Genomic DNA, 13776 nt, shown 5'->3' on the forward strand with positions numbered 1-13776 from the left:
AGGCTTGTCAGCCCTCTAGCCGAGGAAGTATTGTACATGTATCTGGCCGTCTCTGATCATGCGGTCAGTGTCGTTCTCCTTGCTGAAAGGGACGGCTGTCAAATCCCTGTTTACTTCATCAGCCATGTATTGAAGAATTCTGAGTTACGGTACCCCATGGTTGAAAATTTTGGCCTGGCTCTCTACATGGAAGTCAAGAAGCTAAAACCTTACTTCTTGGCACACTCGGTCGTGGTATACACTGATCAGCCTATCAAACGGCCCTTAACAACCATGGAGTCGTCCGGCCTGATGAGAAAATGGGCGATTGAAATCCAAAGCTTGGAAATCACATTTGAGCCAAGGAAAGCAGTGAAGGGTCAGGCACTTGCCGACTTCATTGTTGAAATGACCAGGCCGCTTGATCCTGGCAATTCAGACCAAGTCTGGAAGATCTATGTGGACGGGAGTTCCACAATAACCGACTGCGGTGCAGGCGTCATATGCCAGTCCCCTGTAGGGGACAAGTATGAGTATGCATTACGCTTCAAATTCCAAGCCTCAAACAATGAGGCCGAGTATGAAGCTCTACTAGCCGGCATTCGCATGTGCAAGGCGACCGGGGCAAAGAAAGTGAACGCATGTTCTGATCATAACTGATCGTAAGCCAGTATCATGGTAACTATGAAGCCACCCACACGGCTATGATCAAGTATCTGCAGGCGGTAAAAGAAGAGGCCGGGACACTTGAAGAATTTAATCTAAGTCAAGTGCCCAGGTCTGAGAATAACCAAGCGGATGCCCTCTCCAAATTGGCATCATCCGCCTCCTGCGATACACCAAGATCTGTCTTCTGGGAAATAATGGAAAAGAGAAGCATCAAGGAGGATCCTATTGGAGTCCTTGATCGCAGCTCCACCTGGATGGATCCCATCCGGGTATACTTAAAAGACGGCACCCTGTCGGATACCTACCCAGAAATGATTGCAATGAAAAAGCGTGCATCCAACTTTGAGATTCACCAAGGGGAACTCTTCAAAAAGGGCTATCTACAACCTCTCTTGAAATGTGTTACCCCAGAAAAGGGCCGAGAGGTCCTAGAAGACTTGCATTCTAGGTTCTGCGCCTCTCATATAGGCGGCAGGACGCTTGCAAGGAAAGCCAGGCGGCAAGGCTACTTCTGGCCTACCCTAGAAGCAGACGCCATGGAGATGGTTAAAAAATGTGACAAGTGCCAAAGGTTTGGCAAGCTCATCCATCGTCCGGCTACTGATCTGACGGCTATCCATAGTCCAGTACCATTCGCCAAATGGGGCATGGACATACTGGGTCCCTATACGCCTGCTAAAGGCGGACGGAGATATATACTGGTAGCAGTCGACTACTTCACCAAATGGGTAGAGGCCGAGGCAGTCAAAGGCATCAAGACCAAAGATGTCATCTCCTTCATTTGGAGAAATGTCATCACTCGGTATGGGGTTCCTATGTCAATGGTTTTTGACAATGGACCTCAATTTGAGACGCCTACTCTCACAAATTGGTTGGGAGACCAAGGAATCTCTCATTGCTTTTCATCAGTCGGCCGTCCTCAAGCAAACGGCTAGGTAGAGGCCTTCAACAAGTTGATCTCTGATGGCATAAAAAAGAAAATTGAAAAAGCAGGCGGCCTATGGGCTGACGAGCTACCGTATGTTCTGTGGGCCATCAGGACGACTGAAAAAGGGGCGACTGGTGAAACCCCGCTTCTCATGGTCTATGGGGCAGAGGTTGTGCTACCAATAGAGCATTATGAGCCAACTCTTCGAGTCATGCTTTATGACGAAGAGGCCAACTGGGAAGCCAAGCGCCTAGCATTGGATGAACTTCCAGAGCGCAGGGGCAATGCAGCCTTGCGTCACGAGACCTACCGTCTAAGAATGACGAGAGCCTATAACAGGCGGGTGCACAAGCGGCCCCTAAAATTAGGGGACTTTGTACTTAGAAAAATGGAAGCAGCCGGTAGGGCCAATGAGCAGGGGAAGCTGACCCCTAACTGGGATGGCCCCTACCGAATCTGTGAAGAAATTAGAGGCGGCACCTATCGTCTGGAAACACCAGACGACAGGCAGCTAGCCAAAACCTGGAACGTAGACAACTTGAAAAAGTACTACTTCTAAGATTTGTAAATTTTGTAATTATACTTACATCAATAAAGTTTGCAAGTTATGTTATTAAGTTTTTCCAAGTGTCCTTGGTAGAACAAACCGCCTACAAACAGTCGGCCTTTGAAGTCCCTTCTAAGGGACAACCGCCTGTTATCAGTCGGACTTTTCAAGACCCTTATATGGGGCAAGCGCCTGCTAACAACCGGCCTTCCAACTCTCCTTTACGGGATGAGACGCCTGTTAGCACGCAATCTTATCAGTCAAACTCGAAAGAGTAAAAACGCCAAGTCTAGATAACCTAGCAACACTTTGAGGCCATAGGCCGGATGATCAATCTAAGGCCCATAGCCGGATGATCCCCTAAAATTTAACAAATACGTCTGTCCCAAAATAAAGCAGGCGTCCGGCGACATCCATCCGGATGAAATTCGTCGCAGAGAGAATCTCCCATTTGGGTGGCACATTGCTCTATAAACTAAAAACAAACGGCCCCACCGAGTGTCCTCCTAGACATCTCGTAGTCGTTTTCTCTGAGACGAAGACGAATGTCCCGCCGAATTGAAAACACGCGGTAGACAGTTCAAAGTCCCAAGTCAGAAACCGACCCGATATTGCTTGGGACAATATAGTCGACTCAAGTTGAGTAAATAGCCAAGCAACACTTGGCGAATAAAGAAAAACATGCGGCCTACACCGCCTGCTTCTTCTACTCACTCAACTCAAATTTTCCAACTCTACAAGAAACCTACAAGGTAAGAAGAGCCGACTGTTTTTTGACAACCAGGCGGCATTCGGCCACTATTTCATAAAGAGTTAATTAGCTCGGTAACCGCATGTAAATCTACAAGCGGCCCCTGACTCCATTTACAAGGATCAGTATCGAGTTTTGCTCGGCAGTCGTCCTATTTTAATACAAGTGGGCCATTGAAACTTGTGCGAACAACAAAGACAAATATCCGCCTGTTCGTAACCAAATGGACGACTGGTCTTGGGTGAAACCAAGCGCCTGGTGTTTAGCCGACTAGACTCCTAGCTTGGGGAAATCACCATGGTGATAGATTGACTCAGAATTGGGTATCAAGAATTCCAAGTCAATCAAACACCTTTGAAAACCAGGCGCTAGTCGCTCTGGGGAAAGAACAGCCAGTACAAATAGTCGGTACGCTAAACATTCATGAAGAAAGGCAACAAACACGGCAAAAAATTCGTGAAAAACAAAAATTGAAGCATGCGACAAAATTCGAAGAAAACCGACCGAAATAGTCGGATATGTGATAAAATTAGTCGGCCATATGACTGACTAGAATATTAAAAATGTTGAATGTTGATACACCCCAACCCCTTGGTCGAGTAATGAAACATGCGGCACGCAGGCCGAAGAAAAGTTAACAAAAAACCTTAAAATCTAAGCAGGAGGTTGTACATCAACAGCCGCCTAGTCCTGGCCTTCGGACCTAGACCGGGACGGCTCCTTCTCAGCAATCACCCCCTCCTGCACCGGCTCCTCCTTAGCAGCCGCCTCCTCCTGGTCTGAATCCCCATCAGTGGAGTCGGACTCCTCACCCTCGGCGTCCTCATCGCCGCCTGCTCCCTCCATGATCTTCTTGTTGAATTCATCAGCGCAAACGGCAAATTGGCGATCCCACTTATCATAGCCGGTATCAGGGAAGATGGCAGCCCAGGTCATCTTCATGATGGCAACATTGTCCTCCATCATATCCTGAATAAGAGCCGCCTTCTCTCCCTCGGCCTTGTCGTTGAACTGCTGGGAGAGCTCCTCCTCCTTGCTAGCCAGGCGGCCCTTGAGCTTCTCGACCCTCTTGCGCAGGAGATCAGCCTCCTCCTTCGCATCCTTGAGCTTCGTCATCTCCTCATTAAGGTCGAAGACGGCCTTCTTAAGACTCAGGATCTTCTGTCTGGCCGCCTCTAGGTCCTTCTTGACCTGCACATTGGCTGACGCCTGAGAATACAGAATGTCAGTTGTCAAGACTTCATTCTGAGCTATTTGAAACATAACCTTATCTGAATCAAAGGCGCCCATGGCCTTCGCAGCTTTTACCTCTTTGTTTTTATCATTGATTGGCTTGCGGAGACCATACACTCTCAGCATGGACTGCAGTCGGCCAAACAAGAAACAGTCGTCAGTCCCAACAGGCGACCAAGTTCATAAGCAAAGAAAAAATTGCAAAAACAAAAATTTGCCAAGTATACCTCGGCGAGGAGGGCGAGGATGGCTTCGAGGTTAAGGGTGCCGACTCCCTTAACCGCCTCCCTCTCCTCAGCAGGGATTGCTCTCAGCATGGCCTTGGCCATCTGGACCAGGTCAGGCTCTTCATGGGTGCCTGCAAAATGACACTGGTTAGTTTGCATCACTAAAAACAAAAGACCGCCTGGTGTCAAACAGGCGACAGCAGTATGATTAAAACTTCAAGTATACCCTTGGCCGCCTCCTTCTCTTTTTGGATCCGGCTGCTACTAGGGGTAACAGGGATTTTAGCCCCACTTGGGGGAGTCCTTCCATGCTTCTCAGACCCGGGTCGCCTGGTATTACCAGGAGTCGACACGTCGCCTGCCGCCTGTTTCCTAATTGTAGGATCAGGTTGGGACGAGGAGGATGGTTTGGAAACGTAGCCCTACAAAAATGCAACATTCAAAACAATTAGCTTGAAATAGGCGGCAAGTACTTACAAAGCTAAGTTAAATTCACAAAGGCTCACCTTAGGTGCCTGTTGCGCAGGTGACTCTTCAGCCGTCCTCTTGCCAAGGATGGCTGCTCGGAGTTGGGCGGCTGCCTTCTTTGATGCCGAGATCTTTTGCATAGCTATATCTTCAAGAGAAGAACAAATCGGTTAGTAGGCAAGAAAAGTTCTAAGTTTAGTAAGACACTAAAAACAGACGGTCTGCTACCTCTCGGCATCTGTTCGCTCAGGCCACAGGCGGCCAAATACACCCCATCATATAGCCATTTGTACTTGGGGATATAGTATTTGGGAATGAACTCCCTTAAACCCGTTTCAGGGTGTGCCTGTATTACTACCTGGAACAGACCACTGTCTAGGATCTCCTCCTTCGCCTTTTTAGGAACAGGCGGTAGGTCAGAGGCGTCTGCTAGGAGGGGTGGATCTCTGTTCCAACTGTTGTATTTTTTATTTTGGATTTTATTGGGACTGGAGACTATGAGGAAGGTGTTGCGCCAGTCTTTCCATTTATTCTCCTTCCCCATAGTCATCATGAAGCCTTTATGGCTAGAAATTTGATACCAGCCGGTATCGCTTGCTTTTGGTCCGGCTGGGGTAATTCATGTGGGCAAACGCTTCAAAACTAGCGTCCACCCCATATATTTCACATGCGGCTATATAGCCGAGAATATTAAACCACAAATTTGGGGCCAACTACCATAGGCCAAGTTGGTAACCGTCCAAAATTTTCTCTACAGCCGGATGTAGAGGAAATCTCAAACCAGCCCTGATAGCCGCCTCGTAGCAGCCAAAGCAGTCGTCCCCGTAACTGGCCCCCTCTGGCCAGACGACTGTATCCTCAGCATCCGGCACATGAAGGATATAGCCTTGGCCCATGAAATGTTCATATACAAAATTCTCAAGCTTCTCAGCCATTGTCTTGGCTCTGCCCCTTGGAACATGGCAGTAGTAAAGAGTATGCGACTCCCTTCGCGAAGCAGCCGGCTCAGCCCAGCCGTCTCCCCTCTCCATAGCAACACTCTCTCTCGCTTCGCGAATCCGAGAGTGCCTCTATTCGGAGTCGGCCGAAAGCCGACTGGAAGTGCTCGTCTCCGAGTCACTAAAGCAAACAAGCGCACCCGCCGCCTGTTCTGATAGGTCAATGGTGAGGGGCGCATTCTCAACCCCCTTAAACTCTTCTAAAATTGAGTCGCTTGGGGTGCTAGGTGCACCGGGCGGTACGTCCGAAACCTCACTTAGAGGGACGTAATATGAAGAGCCGTCTGAGTTTGATACTCTCGCCGTTCTCTTGGTTCTGGCCATAGTGTCCTGCACAGACACAGAGACAGTCGGACTCTTAGTTCGCAAAGTGTGGTCCAGCAAGGGGCAAGCGGCACTCCTAGTGTGGTCCCCGGTGACCGGCTGATCACTAACCTAGGTCGTGCCGGGTGCTTTTGGGATACCATTTTCGAAAAATAATAGAAGAAAAGAAGAGTAAAGGGAACAGTCGATTACCTTTAAGAAAACTCTGAAAATTGTGCAGTTCTGGAAGGTTGAAAAACAAGCGGCCAGTAAAAACAGTCGGCAGTAAAAAGGGAGTCGGTCTATTGATAGTCGTCCAAGGAAATCGGTAGAATATCTTCTTAGGGCAGAGCAGGCGTCCTCTTCTTGATTGTCTGAACAATTCGGTAATCATTAGGAGTGATTTGGACATCCCCTATTTATAGGGGGGTGAATTCCAAGGGTCAGGGTAAAAAAAAAAAAAAAAAAAAAAAAAAAAAAAAAAAAAGGTAAAAAACCGTTAGTCAATCAGAAAGTGACATCTGTCACAAGCGCCACATGGCACGCCACGTCACCCCTGTGAGGGGCAAATGATTAGGGGATTTTTCCCCGCCACGTGGACCAATCATGCGTTGCCACGTGTCCTCCACGTGGACCAATCAGGGTCCGCCACGTGTCACCTCATAAGAGGTCCAAAGTGGACCTATAGGCCACGACATATGGCAGACAGAAAAGCCTGTCAATCAGTCCTAGGTTTTCCTGGAACCTAGTATTGGGCACAGTCTTCCAGACTATAAATAAGGTGTTTCCTTAGGGGGAAACACCTATTCAGAAATATTCAAACACATACAGAGAGCTTCATATCAACCCTGATTGACTCTCACACCTACTCTTACTCTCAAAGCAGAGAACTAGTCAGACACCTGACACCCCAAAACTGAGCAATTCACATTGCAGATCCTCTCTTGGACCCCAAGAGAGACTTTACTTTCCGCACTTAAACTCCTCAAACACGTTCTAACTTGATCGTCGGAGGCGGAGCTCCCATCAACAGGAGTCTCCGTTATTTTGCAGGTACAGGCATCCAGAGGTCAGTCTTGGATTTGTAACTCTCCCGCAGGACATCAAAAAACCCCGAAACAATATACAATCAAAATAAATTAACAAGTTTGATCTTAATAGATTCCCCCTATGATAAATTTTTCAAATATAAACTTTAAAAAAATTTACTTATACATAGCCAAAGTTTCTAATGGTCAAAGATGTTCATAAGAGATCGCGTAAATGGAAAGCGAGTCGAACTTTCAAGAACAGAGGGATTATGTATTATTAAGAACCCATGATTTATTCCATGTACATATTGACAACAATTTTAGTGTTAAGTTAAATGTTTCAAAGTGAGGGAACATGTTTCCTAACTTCATACATTGCTATCATTGTTATTAATTAAAGAAGAAAAAGTTCTTTTAATTTTTTTTAATTTTTATGTTTGGTTAAATTTAGGTTTTTTTTTTCCAATAAAGTTGGTATCAGAGCCGTAGGATCTTATACGCCTTAAGAAAATTATGAGTGTTTTATCTTCATCTTTGACCCAATAGCATCAACTAATTTTTTAAAAATTCCTATTTCTATTCCCATTTCAATTTTAAAAAGGAGAGAAATAACATTCATGGACTATCATAATGAAATTTATACTTTTTTTTTTGAGAAAAAAATGAAATAAACTTGAAAGCCTTTAGCTCCTAGAAAGCACTGGAGAATGATTAAAAAAATTTACCACACATAAATTTTCCTATTTATGTTGCGACTTCAACATTTTTCTAATGGTCACTTCAGCAACCCTCCATCAACTTTGGGGGAGATGAAAGTAGTATTGCTCTTAAATGCACCACTTTAATTAGCACATTTTTCACACAACTTTAATCATCAATATTTTTAATTAAATATTAATAAAAAGTTAATTCTAAAAGTTAATATTGTAATTAATCCAACAACATATTACATAATTATTACTCCGTAATTATATATTAGTAAAAGAAAAAAGTAAAGTTTATATATGATTATTGTACAAAATGCAAGTGATGCATTTATATTATACAGAGGGAGTAATAGAAGATTAGATTCACTTTTGAAACGGATAAAAAAAATCACAAGTAGAAGACGTTGGTGAGAATGATAAAAAATATGGTACTAAGAGTTATATTTTTTTTATTTTTTTTTAGAAGATATATATATTTATCTCATTTAATAAAATAGTTCAAATAGGTTCAAAAAATACAGGTAAGAAAAGACACCAAGTTTTTACACACAACTTTAGATCATTTCAAATAAGTTTAGGCAATAATATAAGAGAAAATCCAAGTTTAATACATTGTTGTTTATCAAATGACAGTTATGTAAATAACTTGCCTTGGTAATGTAATGTAAGAATAAAATAATCTGTTTTTTAATTTAGTGTCCACCTGGCATTTAACCTGAGTTACTTCTTTACCTTACCAAAGTTTGGTCAGTTTGTTAGCATGAAGCAACTCCGTTTATTGTCATTCTCTTCCTCCATTAATGAAGCTTTATCATCCTCCATTGTTGAACTTCCTCCTTTTAAAACACCCTACCCTATTGGGGTTAACCATTCCCCTTATTTCCACAATTTTTCTTAGGGTTTTCTATAAAATCGGCGGCGAAGCCACCGGAATTCCTCCATCGGAAAACCGTATTGTTGAACTCTGGAATTCGTCCATTGTTAAATTGCGTCAATATTGAACTCCAAAGTTCCTCTGTTGTTGTTATTGAAGAACTAAGCCTGAGATTTCATAGGTTTTGAAGGATTTCCAGAATTTGATTTTTGGGAAATTGTTGGATACTTGAATTTTTTTTGGAGGTGGGTTTTGTGGGGAAGGTCTAAAGCTCTACCACAGTAATGGAGGATGGATTGCAATAAATGGTGAATACTCTTGAGGAAGAAGCAGTAGGCAGGAGAAAGGTTAGAGTAACGGCGTCCAAAAAACGTCAATTGCATCATTTAACTCAAGTTCCATGGTTAACTCAAGTAGACAATGAATTACATAAATATCCTTCGAATATACATGAGATTACATATTTACCCCTTGATAAACATTATTTTTATGTTTATCAAGGAGATTAACTGGGCACAGCTCATAATATAAGTTGTCAGACAAAATAATACTACCTAAATAATTTCATACAAACAATAAAGTTTAGATTAGTTCAAATAATATAAGTTCATACAAAATAGTACAACATAATTTTAGATAAGTACAGATAACAAAATTTCAGACAAAATCAGATGAGCCAAAGCCTAAATTTAAGAAAAACGGAGTACAACTAATAAAAATGGAGAAATTTTATCAAAGAAAGCGTTGGATTGAAATAACAAAAGCAAGCTTGCTCATAGACTAGACCTTTTCCTCCAATCAACAAAATCATAAAACTAGTTCCCAATATAGAAGCATCACTTAATTACAACCGAAGTAGTACATATAAGTAATGAAGTCTATTGACAAACAACTCATGTTCTCGAACAAATTCGTTCTCAGTTTGTATCGGGTTTAGCCCTTTGAAAAAAGATGTATAATATGGTTCATTTAAGCATAGCACACTTGTTTATTCCTGAGCCATAATGCAATCAATTGCTTGCTTGCAAATGCCGGTCATGGTCGCCTCAGGGCCATATACCTACACGAATAGATCGTTAAGGAAGAGAAAAAGTTTAGAATGTCGAATCACGCTTTTTATTTAGCATTACTGGTCTACAAATTCCTAAGTCTTCCAAAACAAAAATGAAACTCATATTCATTGCCTTTGCAATATAGAGGAGTTTAATTTCACATCTCAAGACTGAAAAACACTGTAAGCTTTAGATATGAATAGCTTACCTCGATAGGGACCCCAAGCTCCTCACCAAGTGCACGCATTTTTTTAAGACCTGTTTGATAGTTTGGACCTCCTCTTCTAACAAAAAGATTCATTCTTGCTGCCTTAAGTTTGGATTCCTGTCAGATAGTTCCCGGAAAAGAAGGGACAGAGGGTAAGAATTATTGAACAAAGGCATATAGTGCTCCGATTTCGGGATATGAGATTTGGGATTACCTTTTCTCTCAAGGCTCTAATGATTCCGTTAAATGTGGCAGCAACATCAGTAAAGTTAGCAATACCCCCTCCTATCAATAGAGCCCTTTTACGACCATCGGGGTTTGCTGTGGCACACTGCAGCATAGAGATTGTTCTTATTTATTTGACAGAACACCAACTAAGAGAAAATGATACAGGAAGTATTTGACTAGCATGAAAGCAAATTATAAGGTTCAAATAAATGAGACTCTTACATCAATTACTACTCGAGCATAGTTTAGGACCTCCTCTTCATTTGGAGCACCACTGTACTCGGCATAATTACCAAGTTCTGATGCATAACCTAAGTCTCCAACCTGGTAAAGATTAAAGGCATAAACATAATCTCCAAGCTCTAGATTAGTTGAAACAACTAGACATATACAAAAGTACGTACAAAACAATGACAACAATAGATGCAGAGATAATTTCAGTTATGAACTCACGGTGTCAGCATATATAACACTTGCACCACCTCCAGCAACCATAGTCCAAATGCGTCCTTTTGGGTTCAAAATGGTGAATTTCAATGATGCACTTGTCTGCAAGGTAAAGGAAGCATTGTATACTTAACATTGATACTTCAGTTCTAAAATAAGGCAGCAAAAAGAAATCATGTCGGAAAAAGGGGACATGTAATCCTTTAGAGTCCCCAAATATAAGACCAATTCTGATGGTAACATTGGCAACAAACCACCATATGGCTTGTGGTATGTACTTCCTAACCTTTCGTTAATTAACCTAATTTTAGCGGTAAATGAATGAAATAAGGAAGTACTGGGCAAAGAAAGTATTATCACAGACATTCCAAAAGACAGTATTCTAGCAGTAAAATGTAGATAAAAAAATTATGGCACATACCTTCTCATCCAAAGAATGGATATAATCTTCAGTAGAGCTTAAGACTCGGCCAAAAGGTAATGGGAACTCTATGTCGCCCCACCTACAAGTTGGAAGAAAGTAAGCAAATGATAAATTGTTTCTTAAGATAAAATCCAGGATTTCTTAATTGTACATTATGAAAACTTAGCCTACTTTTTAAAATTCTTGAAAGCAGCAGTATCATCAAGTTCTCCCCTCATGTCCAATGGTAAAGGTTCCCCATTAACCAATGTAAAGGGATTCATCTCCAGGAAACTAAAGTCCAGATCTGTAAGTCAAATAATTGAATAAAAATAAGGATAAAAATGATAATTAAAAAAGTCCCATAATATCAATATCCAACAATAGTAAAAATTGTAGCAAATGATAGAGCACAAAATATATAAAAATTCAAAAATAATGAAATAACATTTAATTATTTGTGTAGAAGTCCTCAGCAAAGACAAACATGAATGCATATCATACCTTGGAAAACTTCAAAGACACCCTTGATGAAATCGCTAATTTTTCCTCGTGTCTGTAAGAAAAAAAGAAAATAAGCGCCAAAATAAGGTAAATTTGTAAATCATCACATGAAAAACAGTGTAGCAAAATATAAAAGCTTAAAAAGACTTAAAAGGCACAACTCAGTCTTTGTTATGTAGCTCACTAGAAATATTGAGTATTGACAAAATTGTATCAAAAACATGATTGCACAGATTGCATAAAATAAAAAATCAATTTCAATACATAAAATAAAGTCTTTCCAGCATGAAAAGTGGCCAAAATCTTGATGTGAAGGGATGGGACCTACCTCCAAAGGAAGTGTAGCAATCAGTGGAGCACAAGTCTCACTAGTCAAGGGTTTCTCTGTTGGCAAAAAGATGGTCTTAACCTGCACATTTCAAGCACCATATTTTTACATGAGATGCTTACTAGAGGATACTGTGATTGATTAAGGAACCCAAGTTTAGCTTAAGTTGTGGTGTACCTTGTCCCAGTTCTCTTCAATTTCAATACCACCACACTCAGAGAAGCTTACAGTGCAACCGAGCCTTTCAGATACTATGGAGAGATAAAACTCCTGCTCGTGAGGGATAAATGGTTCAACGATAAATGTGGTAACAGGTGCCTTGCAACCCCCAACCTCAACCTGAAAGTAATCGCTGACCGTGTTACAGGAAAATACCTTACATTTGAAGCAATAATGAGCGTGTACAAAAGTAGCAGCTACCTCTTTCCCAATTCGTTCTTTCACAAACTCAGCAACTTGAGCCAAATCCAAATTCAAAGCCACGAGACCACTCTTACCACGCTTACCAAAAAGCATATCTGGTTTCACAACCAATCTTGAAGATGAAAGCCATGTCTCGTCATTCACTAGTTGAGTGAAGTCTGTGGATCCTGTTACCTGGATAATCACAAACCAATTAACACTGATGCATCAAAGTAAACCTTAAGTGTTTGACTGTTTTCCTAGAGAAGTAGAGATCATTTCATCTCTACAATTCTTCATAAAAAACCTTATACCAGTAAGATTAGAGTACAAGTTCACAAATAATTGAAAATTCGAACCCATCAGTTGCCAATTTCAAGCTCATAAGTCAACATCAATTCAATGCTTCTCACAAAGATCCGAGGCGATAAACTAAAAAGAGTGACAATTACAGAATTATAACACATCTAATACAATCAAATCCACAAGTTACACAAATTGAAGAATATTAAAATGTCAAAAATTCCTGAGCTTTCCTCCACCAAACAAGCACCACATTGAAAATTGTCAATAAACTCTAACCAAATCAAATCATGCATAGATTCATAATTCTGATCAAACCCTAATCCAAATTGAAACTAACAATCTTCCACAAAATTCAAGCAAAAAACAACAGATCAAATCAAATGAGTCAAAACAAAACCACCCCATAAAACAAAACAATCACAAGAACACATTACTCTTTTTTTTTTTATGACAGGCACATTAATCTACCCACATAAACAAATCATCAAAAGGGTATCAAAGATTTAATCTTTAATCAAAATTTAACACAAAAATAAAAAGATTGGATTGAAAATGAGAAAGAAATATACTTGAGCAGAGCAAATGGGTAAATCTATGCCAGCAATTCGTTTGAGATGTTGCTTAAGAAGTCTCTTGGAATCATACTCTCTGATCTTCTTTCTTGCCATCTTCAAATCACAAATACAGGAAGATGGAGAGAGAAAGAGAGGTAGATGGGAGTTGTGGGTGAAGATTGAGCGGGCGGAAGTTGTTAGGTGCAGTGCTTTATTATATTCAAAGTTTACTCAATATATTTGCGAGTAAGCAAGGTAGATGAGCTAAGCTGTCTGTATAAAATAAGATTTGGTTAGTTGGGTCATCATTCTCATCCGTCTACGATCCATGTATCACGATCCATCTGCATCTCATTTATGTTGACAAACCATAGACCTGTTCTCTTTACCCTGTTTCGAAATATAATTCATTGTATTGGTGTTTGATATGAGGGGGTATGGATAGAGATAAAAGTATGAATTGAACATAGAGAATTGACGAGTGAGATAAAATAATATGTATATCCTCCTTTTGATTACTTATTCTCCTATTTTTAAATGAGATATGTAGCAAAGTTATCAATATACCTTTATTAATTCTTTTTTATTCTCCTTTCCTTACTTTTCATTAAGGGCATATAAGTATTTTC

At 41.1% G+C, this 13776-nt stretch overlaps 1 protein-coding gene across 1 annotated transcript; it reads right to left on the reverse strand.

Annotated features, from left to right (window-relative positions):
• Positions 1–9387: 9387 nt before the first annotated feature.
• LOC110717432 (ATP-citrate synthase alpha chain protein 2-like) lies at positions 9388–13619 on the reverse strand. The gene is made up of 12 exons (XM_021896129.1): positions 13163–13619; positions 12306–12482; positions 12063–12224; positions 11886–11966; positions 11558–11609; positions 11246–11360; positions 11072–11153; positions 10657–10752; positions 10426–10527; positions 10190–10306; positions 9976–10092; positions 9388–9775 (listed from the first exon to the last, which is right to left on the reverse strand). Exons 1-12 carry the CDS (start codon positions 13259–13261, stop codon positions 9704–9706), a joined length of 1272 nt encoding a protein of 423 aa, XP_021751821.1. The 5' UTR covers positions 13262–13619; the 3' UTR covers positions 9388–9703.
• Between the last annotated feature and the right edge of the window lie 157 nt (positions 13620–13776).

Source organism: Chenopodium quinoa, unplaced genomic scaffold (genome assembly GCF_001683475.1).
Source record: "Chenopodium quinoa cultivar QQ74 unplaced genomic scaffold, ASM168347v1, whole genome shotgun sequence".
NCBI lineage: Eukaryota > Viridiplantae > Streptophyta > Magnoliopsida > Caryophyllales > Amaranthaceae > Chenopodium > Chenopodium quinoa.

Bases quoted from the DNA above. Each gene is read 5' to 3' on its own strand.
- LOC110717432 (XM_021896129.1), bottom strand. From the start codon at position 13,261: ATGGCAAGAAAGAAGATCAGAGAGTATGATTCCAAGAGACTTCTTAAG. The intron at 12,483-13,162 runs GTATATTTCTTT...GTGATTATCCAG, and splicing joins TACCCATTTGCTCTGCTCAA to GTAACAGGATCCACAGACTT. The intron at 11,154-11,245 runs GTAGGCTAAGTT...TCCAACTTGTAG, and splicing joins GCTTTCAAGAATTTTAAAAA to GTGGGGCGACATAGAGTTCC.